Raw genomic sequence first — 25,651 nt, forward strand, 5'->3', positions numbered from 1 at the left:
ATAACTACTAAACCCAAACTCGGTTTAATTTTCCCCTTTGTAATGGAAATTAACAGGGAAGGAAAAAAAAGAAAAAGAAAGTATGGTAGATAGATTACATGAAAAAATACTGATGGGTTTTTTTTTAAGAATTTAAATATAAGAGTAATTGCAGTTAGTAGAAATAGATCAAACTCAGTATAAAAGTCTAAAGAGTCAGAAGGACTTACCTACAAGAGAAAGCCTTAAAGCAAAAGGTTATAAAAAGACTAAAACCATAGGGATGGAGAAAGTCAAATCAGAGAAATATGAAATTTTAAAAAATGTAGTGATGTTATCAGAACAAATAGATATGACCAAGGATGCTATATTTTTTTTATAAAACATACTTCAATAGATAAAGTGATCATATACTCACCTAAGGATTCTCATTAAAATGGTCCTCTAATGACCATTGAAAGAAAGAATTGAGTGAGCAAGTGTAGTTGGCCGACTGAGATACACAGGCATTAGAAGCATTTCTCATCCTCATGGAACAGTACACAAGATCTGAGCATCTTACCGTGTGTAAATTATTCCTGTTTCGGTACAGGTCTTCCAAGAAGTAGGAGCCAAAACAAGATGGGACCCGATAGAAATTTATTGGAGGAAAATCTCCATGAAGCGTAAAGGGAATGGAACAGAAAAAGGTGGGTAGAATCTTCACCACAGGGTATGTTTGATACCCGTGAAAGGAGAGGAGGAAGGGAAATTGAGTAAAATACTCTCAGACTTCCACGTGGTTCTAAGAATGTTTCTGTTAGGCGGTTAGGAGAAGAGGGAGACCTTAAGGCAGAGTCTGCATCCTGCAAGAATGAACCAGCTCTATCACCCCTGCTGTGCCCAGTCATTGAAGTGTGGCCCCTGTAGGCAAGAATGAGAGGGGGATTCAGAGCGGTAGCAGCGGAGGATATGCCAGTCAACCTCACTGCCTGAGCAGGTTCCCCTGAAGGAGACCTTAGTGGCACAGCCCCGAGTCTGTCCCATACTTAAATAAAATAACCCAAGAGTGTTCTTCTGTACCAACAATAGCTACGTATAAAATATAGACAGGATATCATGCACAACAGCAGCCCAACCATAAAGCCTCCTGGAATGAATCAGACCAAAGCAAAGTCCTTTATCAAGAAACTCAATTAAAGGGCATGGGACTTTTTTCAGTAAGTGGAGAGATTATATGATGTTCGTATGTGGAATGAATAACATGTAAACGTGCTGATTCAACTCAATTTAACTCAAGTCCATTTAAAATATCTCAGGAAGTTTTAGTAAATCTGATAAATTTATTTTAAAATATATGTGAAATCATTAGTTCCATGAGTAGCTAAATTTTGAGAAAGAAGAGAAAACTTGCTTATATAGCACATATATAAAGAAATGTCAGAGAGCCATAGTGACAAAAACGGAGTGGCGCCGGTCAGGGACAGGCAAAGAGATGACAGAAAAAGACTAGAGAGTACAAGTACAGGAAACTAGAATATGATTGTGAGGGCACCACCAAAACTGGGGAAAGTATGGATTATTTAATAGATATTTGGTATGGACTGAATTGTGTTCCCCTTAACCCCTCCCCACAAACCTACATGTTTTAGCTCTCAATGTGACTATACTTGGAGATGGGATCTTTAAGGTGGTCACTAAGGTTAAATGAGGTCATAAATGTGGGGGCCTAATCCTATAGGATTAGTGGTCTTACAAGAAGAGGAAGAGAGAAAGATCTCTTCATCTGTGTAGGCATACGCACCAAGGAAAAGCCACGTGAGGACACAGAGAGAAGGTTGGCCATCTGCAAGCCAGAAGGGTGGTCCTCCCAGGAAATCAAGTCAACTAGAACTTGATCTTGGACTACTAGCCTCTAGGACTGTGGGAAAATTAAGATCTGTTCTTTAAACCACCCAATCTCTAGTATTTTGTTATGGCAGCCTGAGCTAAGACAATAGTTTTGGTGGTGGGGGGGGCGCGGAAAGTTAACTGTGTTGGAAAAAAAAAATTGTTTACAAAGATGAACTGCAGATGGATTAAACATCTCTGATGGAATGGTCAAAGTTTAAGCTAATGAAAGAAAAATGAAAACATGTTTTATAACCTTGGGGACAAGAGGAAGTTTTCTTAAATAAGACCCTCAAAGCACAAACCACAGAGTGGGAAAAAAAAAACACTGAAAGTGACATCCCATCATTTTTACCAAATTCTATTCATTACAAATAAATCACTAGATTTAGCTTATGCTCAAGGAGAGAGAATGGCATAAGTATATGAATACCAGAGGTGTGGTCCCTGGGAGCCATTTTAAAGGCTGCTTAACACAAAACAGAAGTAAGCAATTCCTTAAGGACAAAAAGCAAAAACTAAATAAATACATGAAAAGGCACTAAACCCCACTAATATAAATTAAAAGAGCAATTATTCATCATTTTTACTTTACATTTGGCTAAAAATCTTTTAAAGTGATGACATTCAGTGCAAGTATGGGCTTGCAGAATCTGCCTCCTTCATATATTGGTGATGGAAGTGCAAACTGTTAAACTTTTGGGGAAAGCAATCCTTCAAAATCATTAAAATATTAAAGGACCTCACATTGCCCTTCATAACAATCTATTTGATAGAAATAAAAGTGCCAGTACTTAAGAACATATGTGCAGGGATGGTCTATTTTAACATAATTGATGGCAAAAAAAATCCAACAGCCTGGGAACAACCCAAATCACATTCAAAAGGAGACTGTAGAAATTACAACACAACCAAACTGAAATGTTCTTATCCAGTTATTAACGTTTGAGCCTAGGGAAAGGTATGGAATCACATATACTAAATCATTAGTATGTTATCACAATAGGATTATAGGAGAGAAGAGATGATTAATTTTTAATGCACTTTCATATAATTTGAGTTATACAGCTATACATGTTACCTCATTATTTAACAAAGACAAACATAATTTTTTTGAAAAGATAAACACTTTCTTACCCGTTACATTGATTTACACTTCCAGATGAAATAAAACCGCATTGGAATTTCTCTTGGAATTGCATTAAGTATGTAAATATTTTCTTCCAAGTCACTTATATATTTTAAAAGCAGACATTCGCTCATTTGTTCAATGTATAGTTCCTGAGAATGAAGAGCCCTGGCTCCTGAGAGTAAACCATTTCACTCTGGTAAATCAGTTCTTCTCATCCCAAGAAGGGAGAGAAGTTTTTGCAGGGCGGGGGACATGGGTTTTCTTTACACCCGTCAAACCCAACCAGGGAACCAAGTTTGGAAGATTCCATCTTGAGTAATGAGTGGAGTGCTAAGTTTTTGCTATCCTCAGTGAATATTATTTCTCACAAATGAACTGTTGATGGAATCAAACAGGAGAGCATGGAGGTCATGTGCTCCCACAAGGCAAGGACCTGGAGTGAAGGTATTCACGGACAAGATGTATATTTTGTTAGTTGAGCAGAGAGCCCTTCGCATTACACAGCATGAAGTTATGCAAGGCTGATCCTCTATTGAATGGTATAGCAGACACAAATGGCTATTCATGCCTCCCCTTCTTCCTTGGTAACTGAACGCAGATTTGGTTCATGTACCTGATGTCTGTCTGTTTTAGAGGAAGGTGGGCCCTTCTTTAGCCCTTGGGGAGAATTTTAGTTCATCTTAGCCTCCCATGGTATTTATTTGCCCTTTGTTATTGGTTAAGGGCTGGACAGGTAAATCAGTTATCTGATGAGACAGGAGGAAAAATTATCCAAGAGGCTTCTGAGAAAGTTTTCTTACTCTTAAGAAAGGATGGGGGAAGGGACAGCCTCTCTTTTCTCCTTCCAGTTTTTGAGAAATGTGTGAGGGAAGCTGTGGTACTTTAGCAATTATAGCTATTTTGTGATCATGAAGAATAAATCAACTTGTGATCATGTCCTTAGTAGCAGAAGACAAGAAAAGTGGGAAGCTGAGCATAAGTGGGAAGAACCTCGAGCCTGATAACACCTGAACCTCTCGTATTCTTAATAACCAGAGGGACACTATGTGAATTCCTGCGTGATACAACAGGAAGTATGCATCACCACCAATGTGCTATTTTTGCCATAAACTTGAATCTGAATCTGATCATGTCTCTAGACCCAGCTAACAGTTTACAGGAACTATAGGGGACAGAAGAACATGTTAAATAACACGGTGGGGATGCAATGAACATATTGCAAAATGTTGGGCACACAACAGGAAAGACAACTTGGCTTTTGGCAACAAACAACTGAGAAGGAATGAAATAGGGAGGGAAAATCTCCAGATTCAAAGAGACTTCAGAGACATAGCAACCAAATGCATTGTGTGGATCTGCTGTGGATCTTGATTCAAGCAAACCAACTTTTAAAAAACATTATCAGGCAGTTGGGCAAATGGGAACAGTGAAATTTGGTTATGGAATTATTGTTGATATTTTAGGTGTGATAATGGTAATATGATAGTGATTTTGTAAAAAATCTTTCACTTTAGATTTTGCATTTTGCATTTTCTGGCTATAGAAGACAGTTGTGAGCAGAAATTAATTTAACCTTCAGGTGCTTCCTGAGTGAGCTGGAGGAGTCCCCTTCTTCCACGGCTATCCCAGGTACCCCTCTTGTACAGTACTTATCCAGCTGTTTTATAGTTCTTCTTGACTTTCTCCTTCACTGAGCCACGACTTAAGGTAAACACAGTCATATCAGACTATTTACGCCCACCACTAGCAGAGGTACATAGAAGGTGCTCAGACAATGTTTATTATTATTATTCAATTATTATTAAAATAATTACTTAGCTAATTAGCAAATTAATCATTAACAAACATAAGGTTGGGGTGCATGTCTTTACTATAATATAAGATCCACGAAGGAAAGTTTGCTGTATCTCTTAGTTTCTTTGTTTATTTTCAGCTCTCCCAATAGAATGTAAACTTCGGGAGGTGGAGGGGAGAGGAGGACACTTGACTATCCTGTTCACCTCTGCACCTCTACCTAGAGCAAAGCCTGGCACATGACTTGTTGTTCAGTATTGGAAGAAAGGAAAGGAAAGACAGAGAGAAAGAGGGAGGGAGGAAGGGAGGTGAGGAGGAAGGAAGGAAAGGAGGAAGAGATTTTACTCTGTAGAGGTTTCTCTACGGAAGGTGATCCAGCCTTAGACCCAAAGGTAATGCAAGTCTAAGCTATAGATGTATACAATGTATACATATTTGGGAGATTTTTAAAGACAAGATATTTTTCCATAGATTTCATTTTTAGAATCAGTTGAACAGAGCTCTGATTTTCACTTAGAATAACTAAGAACCTTTCAGTACTATGCGAAGTGCAAATCTTGTGTCCAGCGACTTTGTTGCACAAGGAAATCCACCTGTGCTCTTGTGGGTCTGTGTCACTGCTTCCAGTCAGGCCAGTGGATGGGTTGTTCATGGTGGCCAATAAATGCTGTCCAGAGATAGAGATGAGAGCAGTGAGCAAGAAGGACAATGTCCCAGCCCTCCTGAGGCTTGCATTCTGATGTGGAGAGGCATACAACGAACAAGGAAACAAACAATTTTAGATGGTGGTAAGCTGTGTAGACAAAACAAAACATCAGACAAGCAAACGATTCCAAGACTTTAGGAATAGCAAGTACAGGTCACCACGGAGAGTGCAGCAGTGGTGGCAGAACATACCAGATGATGGAAAGGGAGGAGTCCTGCACCTTCCCCTTGTGTGTGGCTCATGCATCCGTTCTGAGGGTTCCAGCAGCCTCCCAGGGCTATACAAGTGGTTCCAACCCCATGCTTTTGTGGGACTGCCTGCTATGGGCCACTGGGAAGCTTTATGAGCTCTTCAAGTCACCTCTTCCTTGCTGCCAAATCTCTAATCCTGCCATTCCCACCACCTCCCCCTGACCCTCCCCCCCACCGATGATTTGTGGGAAGGGTATAAATAGGCAAAGTCAGAAAATTGGACATCCGTCTTCTGTGTCCCTCACTGGCCACACCCAGTCACCAGCAAAGCTGGTGGATGAGTCACCCCTCCCTGCCCCCACTGTCAAGTCTCTATTCCAGACCACCATGATCTCTTTCCCAATGACCTCCACCTCTAGGAACACCATGTGGGCACACCATGACCACACTGGCATCTCCAAAACACAAATCAAGTCCTGTATGCTCAGAACACTTTCAGGATAAATTTCTTAGCCTGACCCTCCCGATCTGATCCTCACCTACCTCCCCAAGAAATTGCCAGTTACTCCTTGCTCCCATGGCGTGTGTAGCCATGCCGGGCTCCAGTCCTCAAGCATACTGCACAGGCCCTCCTCATGTCCTTATAGCTGTTGGCAACACCCTCCACCCCTTTGCCTGCTGCATTTGGCCCCTGGCTTAGTGATGACTTCCACTTCCTCGAGGGGCCTGCCTCAACACCACAGACTCTGAGCCTCCCAGACTCAGTTTTCCCTCTCCTCTCTTGGTCCCCCTCACACCCACACACTCCCTACTGCAGGCCTTGCTATATTTGCTTTAGATTTCGAGCTCTGGAGACTCAGCGCTGCATTGTTTGTGATTGTATCCAAGGGGACAACAGCCACGCTGAATCCCAATTGTCCTCCTCTGAAAAGTGGAGACGAAAACAGTATTTAATGGTAGTTGTATGGGTTAAATGAGATAATGTGTGGAAATGCCTACCACAGTGGAGGCACAACCCACGCATGAAGAGTACATGGTAGCTATTCCTCTTACGTTATTGAACCTGAACAAGCTTTTTATTGAGGTCTGAAATACATTCAGAAAAAATGCATAAAATCCTAAGTGTACACAGCTCAGTGAATTTCCACCAAGGAACACACCCTTGTTACCAGCCCCTAGGATAGCACTGTTTTTAAACTCAAATGTTATCACCTCAGAGAGGTCCTCCCTGGTCCCACCTGCTACATAACACTCCTCACTGGACAACCTCTATAATCTAATGATCTATTTTAGCTATTAGCTATTTCCCTTCCTTCCAGTGTAAGTTCCAGGAAGGCAGGGATTTTTTTTTTAAGTCTCCTTTCTTCGATGCTGTATCCCCAGCTCCTAGACTGACTAGTGGTGGGCACATAGTAGGTGCACAATAAAAATTTGCCAAGGAATGAATGATGCCTGCTTATTTGCATTTCTTTCAGCTCCTGGGTGCTGCAGCACTGTCAGTGGGGAGCGCTAGTGCCATTCCAGGTTAGACAGCACAGGGCAGGAGCCCCCGTGCACCAGACCAGCCCGACCCACCTAAGACTTCTTTCTCTTCACTTTCCTCGCCAGCCAGGCCCACCCAACCTCACCCCACCTCCATTTTTTCGTGTATAATTAAAATAATATTAACAACAGACCATCTTGCCCCCCCCCGCAACATCCCTTAAGAATTGTCCCGAGGACCCCCAACTCTCCGGGTGGTGGCAGCTCCGGCTGCCCTCTGCAAGCACCTGATTGCGCTCCTGGCCAGTCTTCCACCTCCCGTTGGGCCTGCAGGCGGCCGAAGGGGGCTTTTCTCATTCGCCCCACTCCGCTCAAGGAGAAATCCGTGAGGTAGACCCAGCCGCGCAGATCCTTGGACTCCGAATCCCGCTGTCTTCACCGCCAGGCACACCACGACGACGTGCGACGATCGCCACCGCCACCTTCGGTGGCCACGGGTTGTCATCGGTTTTCCGGTCGTCAACCGTCGCAGCTGGAAAGAACGCTTGGCTCAGTTCTGGGCCCTGGGCTTGCTTGCGGCTGTGAACAAAGTTTCCGCAGAAACGAACGGGTAATGAAGGCGGCCGCGGACCGAGTCAGAGGGGACCCGCACAGAGAGGCTCAGCCGCTCCCAGGAGGCAGCCCTTAGCGGAGCCCCGGGTGGTGGGAAGGAGCGGGCCACAGGGCGACATGCTGGGGGGGAGGGGAGGGGTAAAGAGCAAGTAAATGCTCGACTCCTGCCACATCCACTGCCTCATTGGTTCTTCCCCTAACTTTGAGAGCGGACATCTTTGCTCCATTTTACAGACGAGGAAGCCGAGGCCCAGAAAGATGAAGGCATTTATCGAGGTGGAATTCGAACCCAGTGCTCTGAAATGTGCCAAACCCGGGCTCTGTCCAGCCCTCATTCGGCGCCGCCGCCTCCTCCCTCCCGCACCGTGACCTTAACTCGGCACGTGCTGGCCCCTTGCGCCTCCCCCCACATTGTCCCACTTAGCCCTTCCTGGAGGCCAGACTGGGGGGCTTTGCGAGGGACCGCGGTAAGACGCACCCAGCTTGGGGTCCTGGGTTAGAGACCCCCCTCGCCAGGCGTTAGGGACCCCGCCCGCGCGCCCCGCCCCTTCCGCGGCCCGGCCGGCGCTGCCTCTGTCCATGGTCAAAGCACCCGGGGTAATCCGCCTTTCTCTTCCGCCTGCCGAGCCCCATTCATATTCTAATCACAGCCCTGCCGGCCCGCGAACGGCCACTTTATCGGGGCCCTCAGAGACGCAGCCTGCCCCCCCACTTCCACTTCCAGACCCCCAGCTCCTCGCCCCCCTCTTTCTGCACTTTAAACTCAGCCGGGGAGGGGGTCCCTGGGAAAACCGCGTCCCCACTTGGACGCCGGGCTTCTCACAAACTTCGCGGCTGGCTGGGGGGCGGGGGAGAGGGCGGGAGGAGGGAGGGAGGGAGGGTCTGGGACACAGACAGACTGACAGAGTTACGGGAAGAGGCGGGGAGGGGGGTGTCAGAGAGACCAAGGGGGATAGAGACAGAGGAGCAGAGTCCTAGGGAGAGACAAAGAGACGTGGGGGCAGGGGCTGGACAGAAATACTGGCAGCCAAAACAGGAGAAATAGAGGGACACAGAGGACGAGAGAAGGACAGAGTGAGAGGCAGAGACTGGGAGACAGGCAGAGAGCGAGAGCGAGGCAGGGAAGGGGGAGAGACTCGGTAAAGGAGATGGATAAACCCAGGGAAAGACAGAAAGTTCTGGAGGAGACAAGTCCACCCCTCACACCCTCCCCGCCAGGCGGCCTCCTCGCTGCCCAGGTTGGGGGCTGGGGTCTTAGGGCTGCCGTTCTCTCCCCCACCTTTCACCCTCCGCTCCCTCTACTCCTCCACGCGTGTCCGCGGATCCGCGTGTAAGAGATCGAAGCATACCTCCTCCCGCATTCCCAGGGCCCCCACTCAAAATCTGACCCGGGACCAAACCGGGAGGGGGGCACAAGAGGAGAGGGAAAGGAGCCCACTCGTGGCCGCGTAGGCGACTCCCCAGGCTCCCCGGAGTCCCCTGCCATCCCCCACCACCCCGCCTGGCCCGATCGGGGGAGGGGTGGGGAGGGAGGAGGGGGCCACATCTAAGCCAATTTTGATTTCGCCTATAATGAGTGCCGGGCGAAGGCTGGAGAAGGCCTCTGGAACTTTAAATAAGAAAAACGTTGCTAATGCTATAATAGAAGGGGGAAGTCGGAGGGCTGGGATTGCGTCGCTCTGAGCCCCCCTTTTCGGAGGCGGCTTTTCTTATTCAAAACAGGCCCACAATGGGCTTCACAGTGCGCCTCGCCACGGCCCCATCTGACGAGCGGCCATTCATCAGGCCGGCTGGCCTATCAATGACATTGCTCCCATCGGGGCTCCTATAAAATGATGCTTTTTCCCATGAAACATCCGCAAACATTTTGACGGGTTTGGCTTTGCCCGGCTGGATTACTGAGTGTCCCCTCGCTCACTCGCTCTTTCTCTCTCCCCCTTCTCTGGGCTCTCTCCCTTCTCCCTCTCTCTCTCTCTCCTCTTTCTTCTTTCTCTTTCTTTTCCTTTCCTCCTCTATCCTTTTGCCCTTGCACTCTCTACGTCTCTTTTTCTTTCAGACTCCTTTCCTCCCTGGGCATCTCTAGCACAGGGGATCCCCAAACATCAGGACTTTTGGGGGGCGCCCGTGCTGTCCATGGGAAGAGCATGCATTGTGGGTTACTGGAGGAACCCGACATGGATTCCACAGGTCAGTCCTACTGGTGGGGGGTGGGGGGGAGACATTGGGAGGGAAAGAAAGGGGAGAAGGGGAACTTCAGAAAGAGTTGCAAAAAGTTCAGAAGGGTCAACTTGACAGTGGAACCCTAGGAAATAGCCGAGAGCGTGCACAAGTTTTCAATCCATCGCAATGTGCGATGTAAATGGATGCGTGGAAAGTGTGTGTGTGTGTGTGAGCGTGTGATTGTGTGTGTAAATGTGTGTGTGTGCGCGCGCGCGCTCTAAGGAGCGCGCTTTTGCTGGTCCTGAACACAAAGTTACGTAAAGATTCTCTGGCTCGCGGCGAGCTCGAGGTGCCGTTCGCAGAAACTTTGCGAGCCGACCGCCCCCTTCCCGGGCCCGGCTCCTCCCCCGGGTTTGGGGGCCCCGGAATAGCGGTGCGCTCTGAGGCTGGTGGCTAGGGCCAGGAAGCCGAGCGGAACTCCCCAGAGGCGGGGGAGGGCGAGGGCTTCGCACAGCGCCTGGGAGGTGGGGACGGAGGACTGGTGGAGACGCGCAGCTGGAGGGAGTGGCGGCGGCGAACACGGTGGTCCTGGGGAATCCGCGCCGGGTCGGAGGTGGGAGCCCCGGGCCGTCCGAGGCGGGGTGTAACCTCCTTGCCCGGAAGGGCCATCCGACGACGCGCTCGGCTGCGGGGCTGTAACTCCGCTGGAGGAAGGGTTGGACGCAGTGCTGCCGGCAAGGCCTGGCGTCAGGGTCTGCAAAACTCCTCCGCACTTTGGAGGCTGTGGGCGTCAGGTTTTGGGGTGGCGGCGGTGCATAACAACTGAGGGAGGAAACCAAGGAATCTCTTACAACGAAAAAGCCCGGCGTCTTGGTTCTCCAGTAGAGTTTTCTCCACCTTCCTCTTCTAGCACCTAGGAGGAGCCGCCAAACTTCTAGATCTAAGCTATGCTCCCTAGGCTCCTTCCAGGTGGAAGAAATTCCCTGGAAGCCACCACCCCCCCTTCTCCAACCACGGTCCCTAACCAGTCCACTCCCATCGCCACTCGGATGCAGCCTCTGGCATTCTTGGGGAGATAGGGTCGGGGAGAGGCAGGAGCCGGGTAGTGAGCGCAGCCTGGGCGGAGGCCGCAGCTTGACGAGATCCTGGGGCTGAGGTCTAGGAGCAGAGCGGAGCAACAAGTGCCTTCTAGCCTCGGCCATCTCTGAACACACTCGCGTCCCTTCCCCGAGCAAATAAACGACCGCCACCAGAATGTTTCTTCACCGCCCCCCGAAGCAGGCTGGAAATAGATGGGGGGTGGGGGTAGAGGTCATCTGGGCATCGCCCCAGATGTCTTTCATCGGTCCGCGCAGAGATTTCCAGCCTCTGCGGGCTTCTGCCGAGGCCCTGGTGGCCAGGACACCCATCCCCTCAGGCCAGGGGGATCTTCGGTTTTCCTGGGTAGTTGCCTATCTCTGATCCCGAGAGTCAAGTCCCTCTCCCACTGAGTGTGGGCCGCCTCGGAGTAGGGAAAGGCTGAGCCCCGCAGTCTTCCTTACTGTATAAACCTAGGCAAGGAGAGGGGTCGCCTGCTTCGCGTTCCAGCCTGCAGGTACCCGGCGGGCCCCGCTGGGGTGCTCTCTGCTGGCGGCAAAAAAGGCACCACAGAAGGAAACCAAACCCAGCCCTCTATATTTTTATGTAGAGCGCTTGCACCAGCACGCACCCCAAGCACCCCAAATTTAGAAGCAAATATCCTTGAATAAAATTAAACCCATGTCTGCATTGTTTGTAGCCAAGCATTCACAAGGGGAACCACGTAGGGACTTGGGGTTTCCCCACACCCCACACCAGCCAAGCCCCAGTTTGGGGTTTGAAGTACCCTCTCCATTTGACGGGACCTCCTTGTGCGTTCTGGGGGAGGCTTATGGGGCGTGAAAACGTTCTGTTTCCTGTCCTCGATGTAGCTGGTGGCCGTGGAGGCATCTGGTCACTTTTACCCCAACCGCAAACACCCCAAACGGAATCTAAAACAGAAATCTTTCCCACATCCACTCCCCTCTCTTTTCCGAAAATCAGAGACATCCTCAGATCGCCATCCTGAAATCAAAATAAAAGATTCGGGCAATGTCAGGGTGAAGAAATGACACGGGGAGCACCAAATGACATTTCACAGTCACAAACCCGACGACTAGGAAAGTGCAGCTCTGCGCGGTCCGGTCCAGGAGCCTCCCCTCACCTCCCTTTCCGAGAACTTAATCCAATTAGCTTTTCTTCAGAGTTTCCCTTGTTATGTAAAGGTCCTTTCTCCCCGCTCGCTGAGACTAGCGCTCCAAGGAGCAGTTCGATTCTGCTCCTTTTACAGCAGATTGCTTGGGACCGGAACCACGAGTGTGATGATCACTGTTTCATCCTCAAAGGGCTCGAGCAACCGATTCGCAGCAAGTGCTGGAGCCAGGCCTCCGATCCCGACTCTTAAAAGGAAAATCCCCGCAAAGTGCCTCGGGCCCGGGAGAACCGTTTTGCAGGGGCCGGGGCTCTAGTGGTCTGCCTCGGGGCCACTTCAGCGTGACCTGAGGAAACGCGCCCCTTTGTTCCGCGCACCGAGTCGGTAATATATTCCTCCAGTTTTCCCCAAATACTCATCAAGTGCGGGGCTAAGACAATGGCCCCGTCGGGGGAGGCCGCGGAGCCGGCGCGCGGGCCTCAAAGGGCCTTACGCGCGCTCGCGGCAGAGCGCGACAAAGCCGAGCCCCTTTCCCAGGAGACCCGCGGCGCAGCCGAGCTCCGGCGGACGGCGAAGGCCGCAGGCGCGCGCGTGGGGTCGTCGACGCGCCGCCCCGCCGGTGCGCGGTTTGCGGTTGGGGCGGGCGCACGCTGCTCGCGGCCTGCGCGCCGGCCCCACGCTGCCGACCCACGCCGCTTGCCCGCCGGCACCCGGCCGCCCGGCCCACCTTCGCCCTCAGAGCCGACTGCGGCGGTCACGAGCGCCTGGCCCTGTGGGTCCGAGCCGGGCCGCCCTGTCCAGGCGAGCGTTGCTCGGTGACTCAAGCCAGAAATTCGAGAATGAGGGAGAAAAGCAGGTAGAATTTTAGGCCACGGAGAACTTGTGCCAAGTGGGCCGGGGCGGGGTTGGTCGGCTACGCAACAGAGGGGTCGTTTCTTGTTAAACGGGATGGCACGTTAGAGAGGGGCACTGCCCAGCCCGAATTGGAAATTTCTGCCTCGACCACTTTCTGCCCGGAGATCCAGAATCCAGAGCTGGGGAGGCCGAAGTACCCCTGGAGTCGGATTTGAGCACCACGGGCCACAGCGGCGGGGAGGCACGCTGGCCTACAGGCCCCGGCTCAGCACAAGGCCTGACCTGGCCCCATGGGCCCCCAGGTGGGGACAGACAGTCATTGGCCCTGGCTTGGGGACCCCGGGACGGAGAGCGCCCGGGTGGGAACAGGGCCCGGGCCTCCTCCATCCTCTCCTGGCCACGGCCCTAGGCAAGGAGTAGCCTTCTCCCGCGGGGGGGGAACCCGTCTGCCGGCTCAAGGGAGCAGAGGGCTGAGGTCTGCCCTTCGCTCCTGCGCCCACATCAGGCTGTCCTCTCCTTCCCCGGGCCTGTGTGTGTGTGTGTGTGTGTGTGGTCGGCGGTGGGGGGGGGCCATGAGCGCCCCCACCCTCGCCACCTGCCAAGCGCCGGGGTATGTGAGTTTGGCAGCAGGGTCAAGCGAGAGCCGCGTGGTCCTGGGGTCCCAGGCTGGTGGCTGCGGCCCTCGCGGACGCGGCGCTCAGGACAGGTCCGTGAAGCCCCGCAAGCGACTCCGCGCGGCGGCGGTGACAGCACGCTTTTCCACCCGGCCTGCAGGATCCGGAGACCCGCAAAAGTTTGTCGGGCCGCCAGGCGGCTAGGCCCTAGGATTGCCTTAGCGGCGCCCGCCCCCCGCCCCGGCGCGTCGCCATGGTGACCGCTGGAAGTTGGTGGTGGAAAACAGACCCGGCGCAAAGCAAAATATTATGAGTGCAGTTGGGGTGACTTCATGGGGGGCGGGGGACCGGAGGGCATGAGCGGGAGCCAGAGGCACAGGCCGACAACAAAGGACCCAGTGCGAGTTGGAGAGAGGAGTTTGCTCGGGGCCTTCCCGCCGCTGTGTGAGAGCTGGGCTGACCTGCTCCCCAGAGGCGCCGAGGTCTCTAATTTCCCTCCCGGCAGCTACACCTTTTCTCTGCCCACCTGTGAGCCCTTCCTCCCACACTTCTTCTCCAGGTTCTCCTGCAGCCTCACTCCTATCCCCAGGTTAGGCACCAGCTGGGCAGTGAGCCCACCTCCCCCACGAGCCACAAGCTCACCAACATGAGAGGTTCAGGCTTTTTTCCCTCTTGCCCCGTAGGTCACCCAGGAGGAATTTCTCGTCGCTCCTTCTCAAAATCATTCTTAAAAGGGTGAGGGAATGGGATAAGGCAGGAAAGAGAAGAGGAGGAGGCTCCTGGTCTGAAATAGGTGGGGTGGTGGTGGTCATGGTGGTGGTGGTGGTGGAGGTGGTATGGGAGCGGGAAGATCCTGTCCAGTTGTTTTTTTTTTTTCCTCCTTTGCACAGTGGGAAAGCTCTGAGTTATAATTCCAACTCAGCCGCTTATAAATGTTACTTTAGGTAAATCTTATACAGCTTTGTCAGATTTTCATTTGAAAATCTAATAAAACCTTAGGCAGCTTATAGTCTGGGATTTTCTGATAAATTAGATACAAACCTCTTTATGATAGAATCCAGGAAACCTCTTTACTTGTAGAACCCAGGAAGCAAATAGGAGCCGGTAACCACCATCTGAACTGTGACCCACTGCACAATTAGTGTCTCTCTTCCTGCACTAATAATACACTAAAATGTTTCGGTGAGCCAACTACTAGGATTTTAAGAGTCAAGGACCTTGGATAACTACTTTTTAAAGGTCTATAATTTCCTTTTTTAATTATACCTAAGGTGCATTTCTGAAGACATGAATTTTATGGGGCTATCCCCACATCAGTTTAGGAAACACTGAAATGCATCTGGAGGATGAAGCCAGTATCACAGACCCTCATTTGTGTGGGAGATGGATACACACTGGCCAAAGAAGGGAAATGTTGCAATCAAAGGAAAGCCAGACTCCATTCTCCCTTGCTCAAGCTTTTAGAAGGGGGAGAGGGTCTTCTCACAAAGCCACCCCTCCTGGTGATAATTCGAGCAGAGGAGCCCTTCCCTTCTCCCTGACACTCTGTTACCTCATTTATAGTTGAATGGACTGAATGTAAAGATTGCTAGGGCCCACCTAAAATTTTCCATATGGTTACCTGCTCGTATTATGTATGTGGAATCTGCCATACTTTGTAAAGCCGTTTTCCAGACATTGATCCTCAAAAGCACCCCAAGAGAGGGATATAATTGTGACCTGCACCAAGCACAGGGTTTCTCTTCCATTTCTAATGCTGTAAGGTGGTGCTTCTAAGTCAAGTTGACGTGTGTGTGTATTTGCCTTGGTGTCTGCGCCCAAAAGGCTGAGAAGACATATAATGGTGACATCCAGCATGGAGGGTGTCCGACAGGCAGGTGTCCACTTGCACAGGCCCCTGAGAACCAACCCCATGTGTTCTGCATGTCACTTGGGACTCCCTTCAGCCACCCCTCCAGGGCTCTGCAGGGTGGAAGAGGTACAGGAAACATCTAATGTTGTTTTTATCCCTTCCACTCTATTTATCTGTGCAGTTTTAATTAAGGCTGGAGGAGAGAGAGTGAACTCAAACAGATGATTTGGAAGCATCAGGTAAAAGTAAAAGGAAATACTTCTCATGAGTTTATTGGAGGTTTTGTTTAAGTCTCGCTCACTGAGCACCTGCTGGGTGGCAGGAGGGACAGGGTCACATTCTCTGCCTTCAAATGCGGTGCTTTTGAGAAGGGAAGGCGCGGACACCCTGAGGGCCGTGAGCGGCCAGGGGACATAGAAATAGGTGCTTCTTGGAGCCTGAAGGAAAGGATGTGCTTTCTTGTCAGGAACCCACTATGGGTCAGCCCCGTTACAGGCACATTTTCACACACTAGTCAAGTAAACCTTACCATAATTCCGCAAGAGGGTCTGGAACTTGTGTGGGGTCACAGCTCCTATGAGACCAGACTGGGAAAGCGTGCCCCTCGCCACAGCCATTCCCCCTCCCATGGGTCCCACTAGAATGCTAGCCTGGCAGGGCTTGGTGATGCCTCTGGCCTTGAGATGTATTTGAATTCCACTTGGAGAGAAGTGGACGAAAGCGGAGAATCATGGAAAGTTTTAGTCTTGGCCCCCAAAGAAAACATCTCTGAAGGAGTCATGTGATTCTTCATTTGGAGAGGATTTTAATGGATGGCTGTGATGGAAAGCCATGTATCATTGTGGTTGAATGATGATTTTGGACACATTTTAGCTTGCTTTATTCATTCCAGAAAACTACATGTCTCCGGTGTGGCAGGCACTCTCCTGGATGCCAGGCTTACAAAAATGCCAGCAGTGCTCTTCTGAAGCATAAATTCTAGACAGACAAACAAGGTAACATACACAAACACACAAAATAGGTAATTTCAGTGTGTGATAAGCACTATAAAGAGAAAAACCACTCCCTGGAGTGAAGAAGGTAGAGCATGGTGATGGGAAGGTTCCTACCTTCAGGATGCCCCATAAAGCTGGATGCCCTTGATCTGGAAGCTTACTTTAATGAGCCCCAGTGTTCTAATGGAACTGATCCAAGCATCTGAAAGGGCCCTTGTATAAAATGTGAAAATGGCCATACGTAACAGTCAGTACATATCTCTACTGTGCTACTAAGCATTTTTATTTAAATGCATTGGCTGCACAACCCTATATATATAGAAGGAACTGTTATCATTCACGGTGTAAATGGGGAAACCAGCAAGCTAGAGACAAAATTTAAAGCTAGGAGCTGTCAAGAGTTCAGTGGGTTTCTGAGTGTTAGAAGCCGGGCTGGGGAGGCGGACTGTGATTGCACGGGAAGCAATGTCCACTGTGTGTGCCTGACTTTTACTGATGCAGCGTGCAAGCGCCAACTCTGGCTTTGCACTTGGGTGTTTAAACTTTGTTACGTGCCTTTCACGTGCCAGGCATGAACTAAGTGCTTTAAATGCATTATAGTTGAAAAAATTAAATGCATTTTTGGTCGCATTTTAAAATATATGTCATGGGTACTATTATGATCTACTCCATTATATGCAGTGATTTCTGGGGCAAAAAGGGTACCCGTGAAGGGAGTAGGTGACCTAACCTGCATGTGGTCCTCACTCTTAGTCACAAGGCTATACTGATGACTTTTTCTTCTTGTTCCTCCTCCTCCTCCTCTTCCTTCTCTCTACCTCTTCCTTCTCATGCTCCCCCTTCTCCTCCTCTTCCTTCCTCCCCTCTTCTTCCTCCCCCTCCTTCTTCTAGTGAGGGGGAGAGGGTTGTGTTGGAAAGGATGTCCAATAAGGCATATATCATTTTAGTGAAAGCAAAAACTTGTTATTTTTGTCCCAATATGAAAGTGGCAGGGTAGTCCATTAAACTGGAGGCAAAATTTTTTAACTATTGTTGGCAAAAATAGGGAGATAAAGCATTCATATTTTTACTACAGAGGTGAAATGTTCTTTAGTCTTTGGGATTCATTTGAACTTAACATTTGCTTTGTCCCTGAGAATGTCAAAGCTTTCTTGATGCTCACATGCACGCATACCTCCATAAGATTAAACTAAAGAGGGAACAGCCATTAGGTCATGTGTGAATAAACATAGTCTTCAGGTGACTTATCCAACAGTGTATTGCAGAGAGAAGTCATTCACAGACATGCATTAACCTGTGACTGGAGGTGAATGTGGTCTGACAATGACAAGAACATAAGCTTTACCATCACACAGACCAAGGTTTAAGTCTCAGCTCATTTGCTTTCTAGCTGTGTGACCCAGGGCAAATGACCTAACTTCCCGAAGCTTTCCATTTTCTTCTTTGTGAAACCATCTATGCCGTACGCTTCAGGGTTAAGAGAATATAATGAGATCACACGTGTTAAGTTAAGCCTGGCTTCTAGAAATTGCTCAGTAAGTGGCAGATAGCATTATTAAAAATATTTATCTGGTCTTCCTACGCCCACTTCTGTGTGTCTAGTTGGGAAAAGGGGATAAGAATCCTGAAACAAACGTGGACTGTTTCAGCATAGCTAGATGTTTTCTGTTACTGCGTAAATACAACCTCGACTCTAATGTCAAGATAAATCACTCTTCTCAAGTTTAGAAGGAGGGATTAATTTCATCCTCGTTTCCCTACCTTTCCTTGAAGAAGGCATCTGAAGTGCTGCCGTTGGCCACGATTTCATCCTTGTGTTGTCCAGCTTGTTAAAGGAAGTAGGAAATGTGTCTTGGTAGAGAGAACACATGTTCGCTGGAATGTGCACCCTGGGAGGAAGTTCCGTGGGGCCCTCAGAGTAGACCCCCCTGCCCCCCTGCCGGAGCCCCCCCCCCCAACTCCCGAGACCCTTCCCATCCTGGAATAGGAAGGCGTATGTTCTCCGTCCCTGCCCCCGACCCCCATTCTGCTTGTAGGCATCACCATTTTAAAAACAACCATTTTACACTTGATCTTCAGGAAGTGGCAAATTCTGTTTCAAACGAGCCACTCTCTGAAACTCAGTTGAACAAGATACACAAGAGTTTCCTCCTTTTGCCTTTCTTGCATACTTTTTTCATGCAAGGGGCAAAATGTTTGCCTGTCTGTCTCTGTCTTTATCGTGAGTTTTTAAAATCTATGTTGTGATTTTCAAATTTTCTGAAATGTGAACCACTTTTTTTAAGGGAAAGCGAGAGATCATAAAAGGCAGAAAAGAATGAAACTCGGCCACTAGGTGTTCAGTGGACTGTGACCCAAACATAGGCGAACAGGACTGGATTGCCCTGTACCAGCAGACTATCTGGTTTTTGTTTGTTGTGTTAGATCGGATCCTTAGAGCAGAGTAACTTCCAAATATGTATGTAGTTTCCACTTGTGAGGGCGCTTAATCCCCAATGAAACATAAAAGTGTGATCTGCCCCTGAGCAATCAATAATTATCAGTAGACAGGTGAACCTGGGTGTAGGGGGTTTCCATCGCCGTGAGGGTCTTACTTAATTTAAAGGGATGACAAGAAAAGCCTTTGAAAGGGCTGCAGCCCAGGGAAGGTCAGTTCGCACTTTGTGTCCTGTGTGCTTTCCAGCCAGCCCGTTGCACTAAACGTCAGTGTCATTCAGACGCAGCCTACGTGGACTGGATGAACGTGGCAGATTTTTATTTCCTCAGAATAGAGAATTACCGCTTCAGAAGCGCCGATCCCCCGACTCTGTCTTGTTGGCGAAAATGCACCCTCTCAACACAAGTGAACTCCTCTTGAACTAGATTTTATTTTTTATTTTTTTATTTTTTTTAAAATTTATTTATTTGACAGAGAGGGAGAGAGAGTTCACAAGTAAGCAGAGAGGCAGGCAGAAAGAGGGGGTGGAAGCAGGCTCCCAGCTGAGCAGAGAGCCCAATGTGGGGCTCCATCCCAGGACCTTGAGACCATGACCCGAGCCGAAGGCAAAGGCTTAACCCACTGAGCCACCCAGGCGCCCCTCTTGAGCTAGATTTTAAACGGTCATTTGAAGAATCTGGAGAGGGACGAGTGATTGCTGATTTACACCAGCAGCATCTGATTTTTGAGGCGTAGATGCATTTCGTGAAGAAAATTAGGGCAGCGTGTTTGTTTTGAACCTTGTGATGGCTGCGAAATAGCGATTTCCCGCTATTATTAGACTTTTGAAGAAAGAGGTATTTCTTGGAACGTTACAGTTATTGAACATATGATTTTTAAAAGATGAGCATGAGCAATTTTTGGGGGTCCCACCTCCTCTTTTTCAGAATGATTAGTCTAGGTGTGGGGTGTTCATGGGGGGCATAATGGATTTCTAATTTGTGTCCTGATTCTAAATGCTCATGGGTAGGCTGGGCTTTTAGTGAAGTTTTTAGGATTTTATAAAGTTCCAGAATTGAGACCAGGGTACACACTCAAACTTAATTATGATGTGATATCAGTAACTTTAAATATTTTGTCATGTTTTCTTGGCAGGGTTCCATTCCACTGCTGATAATAAGTGTAGAGTGGGGGAGGAATTGGGAATTAGTATGTGCCCATTTTTTGTTCCACCCAAAAGAAAACCGAAGAGTTTTGTGTCATCCTTCTGTGACTACGAAAAAGGCTATATTATCTCTGTTTCTAGGAGTTTAATTTCTTCTACTTGATGACTCCTTTTATGAAAGAGAAGTAGATTCTCTATAAAAGCATTATTTGCCCTCATACAAAATAAATAATGTTGGTTGAGAAAGCCCTGGGGGTCTACATGGAAGAGAGATCCCAGGGGGCTAGAGGCCCTCAGTTAAATCATTGAAACTCTCAAGCGTTGGAAAGAAGATTGAGTGGTTATTGTGAGAGAGGTTTTGGTCTCCATGAACTTTTACTTTCAACACAGTGGGCAGAGGTTACTGAGGTTTGAGGTTACTGTGGTTTGGGTAGAGTAGGGGAACTTTTCACAAATGCCAGGCTTTTAGGAAAAAAAACCCAAAACAACAACACAGCTTTTCTTCTTTTTTTTTTTTTTTAAAGATTTTATTTATTTATTTATTTGACAGAGAGAGATCACAAGTAGACGGAGAGGCAGGCAGAGAGAGAGAGAGGGAAGCAGGCACCCCGCCGAGCAGAAAGCCCGACGCGGGGCTCGATCCTAGGACCCTGGGATCATGACCCGAGCCGAAGGCAGCGGCCTAAATCACTGAGCCACCCAGGTGCCCCAACACAGCTTTTCTTCTAATCAAGGCTCTGTTTTCAAGTTTGAAAACTTTGCTGCGATCAGAAGAATGAATTATTCCTCTGCTTCACTGGGGTTTCCTCAGGGTGCCCAGCTGGCAGGGCACTCTCGGCTACCTCACTGGGCACAGCCGAGGTGGTGCTAGGACCAGGGAGAGCTGCCCACCCAGACTCGCACCCCACGCCGGGTGGGAGCCTCACCTGGAGCCCCTCCGGGAAAGCTCGCAGTGGGGCCCAGAGGGCCACAGGGGAATCCAAGGGAAGAGCAACCTAGAAAAGGGACTCCCTGTGGGACTGGGTTTTGTGCAAAGGTTTTCATGATCTTGAGAGAAAACAAGTAGTCCCATGAAAGTTCTATGATTATAGATAGTACCTGGAGACTATTCGTTGACACATAGATCATTTTTGAGAAGCAAAGAATGGGAGGGAAGAAGGAAACTACATTGAAATCACTTTTAGTAATTGACGTCAGGCTGACTGAGTTATTTTCAAACTGGTTATTTACTTTCTTAATAAAGTGACCCCCTGGGGCGCCTGGGTGGCTCAGTGGGTTAAAGCCTCTGCCTTCGGCTCGGGTCATGATCCCGGGGTCCTGGGATCGAGCCCCGCATCGGGCTCTCTGCTCAGCGGATAGCCTGCTTCCCTCTCTCTCTCTCTGCCTGCCTCTCTGCCTACTTGTGATCTCTGTCTGTGAAATACATAAATAAATAATAAAAAAAAATGTTCTTTAAAAAAAAAAATTAAAAAAAAATAAAGTGACCCCCTTCTTTGAAACTGGGGAGTAGATTAATAAACCATACCGTGTCTTCCAGGCTCTGTGCTAACTGCTCATGTGTGCTACCTCGTTTCATTCTTGTTCTGGACCTTGGGTATCATTGTCCCCATTTTGCAAGTGAGGAAGCTGAGATTCAGAGAGCCAAGTTACCGTGCCCAGGCCAAATATCTGATGTCAAATTGGGTTTGGAACACAGATTATTCTGATTTTGAAGCCAGGCTGCCTCCTTGCCTCCCCAAACCTAGAGTTAGAAGGAAAACCCGAGAGAATGTCCATGCTAGCTCACCTCCCCTACTTCCTACCTAAAGAAGTTCAGGAGGTCAAGTCATCCCTGTTCCTTGATGGTGGGGAAGGTGGGGGATGGCAACCCACACTGCAGTTCTTGGGAGCTCACTGTCCCGAGGGCAGCAGGTGTCTGGCTGCCATGGGGACCTCAATGTCACTTTGGCAACGGGCTGACTGAGGACGCCCATGGACATTCCTTCCTGCGGGGGTGCCTTGGTGCAGTGTGTACCTTGGTCTCAAATCATTTCCCCAGCTTCCAAACTCAACCTGGCCCCACCACTGGGGAGGGAACCCCACTGGCCAGTTACTTTGGCAAATTTGACATCCTATACACACCATCAGGGCTTCATAGCTACTTACTTACAAGCATGATTTTCCTTAAAATAGGTTCAACATTGAAAGTTTGCTGTTCAAATAAAACAGCGCCTTCCATTTGCATAGCGTGTTACAGTTTGCAATCATGGGTATAATTGTCAGTGTGGGAAGTTTACAGTCGTTGACCCAATCATTAGCAGCTCTGGCCTGGAATCCCAAAGGCTTGGTGAGAATTGGTTTTTCCATGAGCTGGGATGTATGAACTCATCAAGTGAGGTAAGCTCTCTGAGCCTCAGTTTGCTTGCCAGTAAAGTGGGGCCATGCGTAGTCCCCCCCCCCCCATAGGATATTGTAAGGGTTAAATGAAATAAAGTGTGTAAAAGGTCAGCACAGGGCCTTGGCATGTCATAAAAGCTCAATAAACAAAAGGTGCTTTGAGCTCCATGTGCTTCTTGTTTTCCCCTAGTAGCTTCCAAGACCTGTCTTCTCTCCCCTCCCTGTGAGGATGGCATAGAAGAAAACAAAATTTTATACAACACTTCCACTGTGTTCAGCCTTTTCAATACATGACCTTGTAAACCTATAGGCAGGGTCTTCCCCAGTTTTTTCTCCTCCTTCTTTCTCTTCCTCCTCCTCCCCGCCCCCTCCTCCTCTTCCTCCTCCTCCTCCTCCTTCTTCAAGATTTTATTTATCTGAGAGAGAGAGAGAGAGAGAGAACACACAAGCAGGCGGAGCAGCAGATGGAGAGGGAGAAGCAGGTTCCCTGCTGAGCAGGGAGCCCGATGTGAAACTTGATGTGGACCTTGATCCCAGAACCCTGAAAGCATGACCTGAGCCAAAGGCAGATGCTTAACTGACTGAGCCACCCAGGCGCCCTTCCCCAGTTCATTCTTAGTGAAACCGCCCCTCAGTGGGCTCAGTCACACGCAATGGCTCATGTAGCGAGACTATCCACCCTGAGGTCAGTTATGGCGCCAAAGCTGATGTTGCTTCCTTTAAACCGGGCCATCGCTACCCCACTTAAAAACATCGGGTCGGGGCGCCTGGGTGGCTCAGTGGGTTAAGCCGCTGCCTTCGGCTCAGGTCATGATCTCGGGGATCCTGGGATCGAGTCCCGCGTCGGGCTCTCTGCCTAGCAGGGAGCCTGCTTCCCTCTCTCTCTCTCTCTCTCTGCCTGCCTCTCTGTCTACTTGTGATCTCTCTCTGTCAAATAAACAAATAAAATCTTAAAAAAACATCGGGTCGTAAGGAAGGAGATGGCGGTTTCCCTTACACAAAGAACTGTCGTAATCGTGCCTCACGGGGGAATTACCCACGTGTGCAGAAGTGCACACATTTTTTCCGGCCTCATTTTTACATGTTTACTTGATGCTTCTTTCTTTGTTTCTCAAGATTTCCCCCGTGTCGTCGCTATCTGGGCTTAGCCAGGACAAAGCATTTTGCCCACCGTGTCTTGCACAAGTCAGTGCTCCGTAAATGTTTACTTAAGATATAAGTCAATGTGGGGCGCCTGGGTGGCTCAGTCAGTTAAGCATCTGCCTTTGGCTCGGGTCATGATCTTGGTCGGGGTCCTGGGATCCGGCCCCGTGTGAGGCTCTGTGCTCAGTTGGGAGTCTGCTTCTCCCTCTCCTTCTGAAGCTTTCAGTTTTCTTCATTGCGAAAGCATCTATCCCGTACTTTCCAGGGTTAAGAGAACATCATGCAGATTAACTACCCCCTGCCCCGCTCATGCTCTCTCTCTCTCTCTCTCTCAAATAAAATCTTAAAAAAAAAAAAAAGTCAACCCATCCTTCATATTATGAAGAACGCTGCATCTCTCTGCTTGCTTTCTAGCAAGGCTGGCTCGTAGCTCCATGCAGATGAGTACTTGATTAAACTCCGGCTGAGCTGGCCCTCTTCGGAGCCCCTGCGTGGTGCCAGGCATGGATGCTGGTGCTGTTTACTCCCTTTCCTCCTCCCTCTCCTCACTGACCTGCAATTCTATGCCCAGCTCCATCCTGACTGCAGGGAACAATGGGGTGAGTACGGTGCAGTCCGCTCTTAAGGAGCTTATATTTGTCCTAATCCTCCTAGTAACTTCATGGGGTAGTTTCTTATTTATTTATTTATAAAGATTTTATTTACTTATTTGACAGAGAGACACACAGAGAGAGGGAGCACAAGCAGGGGGAGTGGGAGAGGGAGAAGCAGGCTTCCTGCAGAACAGGGAGCCTGATGCAGGGCTCTATCCCAGGATCCTGAGACCATAACCCGAGCCACCCAGGTACCCCGTTTCTTATTTATATATAGGAAGGAATTGAAGCTCATGAGGTTAACTAATGTGCCTAGGGTTGCAGAACTTAATGACTTTTCTGGGGGCGGGGGGGCAGTAGAATTAGTGTCCTCCAAACGTCTTCACTGCACCAAAAGATCTAAGAATCAAATGGAAAGAATGCTCACAGAAAGGGCCACTGCGGCATGCCATGGGGGTGGGCATAATGCAAAAATTATAACAGCTAAGACTTTCGTGGTGCTTATCATGTGAACATTCTCTGTGTGTTGTTCACTGAGTCTCATAGAAACTCCATGAGGTGTTGTTAAGACCACCCCCCCTTTTGCAGATTAAAAACAACAAAATGAAACTTGAGGAGGTTGATTCCCTCACTCCAGGTCACACGGCAAGGCCATTAGACTTGAACCTGGGAGTTGAGCTCCACGGGCTGTGTGCTTAACAACTACCGTGTCGTGAAAACACACAAAATGTCTCTGGCATAGACAGGGCCTCGGGAATCGTGGTGGTTCCATGGTTCTAGAACAGGTGCTATGCTAAGAGCTTTCCACACCTCCCACCACTAAGATAAGGTTGGCAGATTATGGTTCTCCCCGTTTTACACAAGGGGACACTGAGGTTTAGAGACTTTGCCCAAAGCGTGAAGGCCGGAATTCAGGCCACTCATTCCTGGCTCAAGCCCATGCACTTGTTTTTCTTTCTCCTAGTTGACTCTCAGGAAATAATTCAAAAGAGAAAAAAAAGGTACCAAATTCATTAAGATGTTATAAAAATAGGAATATTAGCTCATGGGAACATTGGGCATCAATGAGTGATCAATACAAGGGCTATAGCAAAACAGGAAAAATCTGCATGATGGAAGGTTAAGGGAAAACAAATAGAAGCAGTATGTCCGACTGGTCCCTGGGGATGTAGGTCATATGTGTGCCCATGACTGCTGTAGATGCAGAAGCACCAGAAAAAGGACAAGTATTCACACGTGAGAGGGGTGGGATTATGGACGAATAGGTTTCTCCTTTCAACAATTTAAAATACATTTTCGAAGATCCATTAACACAGGAATGAAAAAAGCATTTTGCCTAAGAGAAGGATGTTTTGGGAAGGTTCAGACTAGTTTGAAGTCTGTTTGGGTCTTGCCGTCGGGAGTGGGGGGCTCCTGAGGTTCCGGGGCGAAGCCCCATCCCCTCAGAAAGGGAGTGAGAAGAAATGCAGATGAGGCAAAGCAAACCCACAGACTAGAAAAGGCAGTGA

General features: G+C 48.9%; 1 protein-coding gene and 1 long non-coding RNA gene across 4 annotated transcripts in view; one reads left to right on the forward strand and one right to left on the reverse strand.

The window, feature by feature from the left end:
* Positions 1-5,102: 5,102 nt before the first annotated feature.
* LOC125107337 (uncharacterized) lies at positions 5,103-8,331 on the reverse strand. Its single transcript, XR_007129509.1, has 3 exons — positions 8,244-8,331; positions 7,441-7,732; positions 5,103-5,441 (listed from the first exon to the last, which is right to left on the reverse strand). It is a non-coding gene; the product is annotated as an uncharacterized LOC125107337 (long non-coding RNA).
* Positions 8,332-9,781: 1,450 nt separating this feature from the next.
* RFX4 (regulatory factor X4) overlaps positions 9,782-25,651 on the forward strand; it is a 162,272-nt gene continuing 146,402 nt past the window's right edge. For 2 of the 3 annotated variants that reach the window (XM_047740527.1, XM_047740528.1), the window contains exon 1: positions 13,079-13,291. Coding sequence is in view for 1 of the 3 variants with exons in the window: in XM_047740525.1 (XP_047596481.1) it covers positions 9,910-9,952 (43 nt within the window). In the remaining 2 variants the exon portion in view is untranslated. Of the gene's footprint in view, positions 9,953-13,078; positions 13,292-25,651 lie in introns of those variants that run through there. The other variant, XM_047740525.1, reaches the window with a different exon arrangement.

The sequence above is a fragment of the Lutra lutra genome, chromosome 8 (assembly GCF_902655055.1).
Source record: "Lutra lutra chromosome 8, mLutLut1.2, whole genome shotgun sequence".
NCBI classification, from domain to species: domain Eukaryota; kingdom Metazoa; phylum Chordata; class Mammalia; order Carnivora; family Mustelidae; genus Lutra; species Lutra lutra.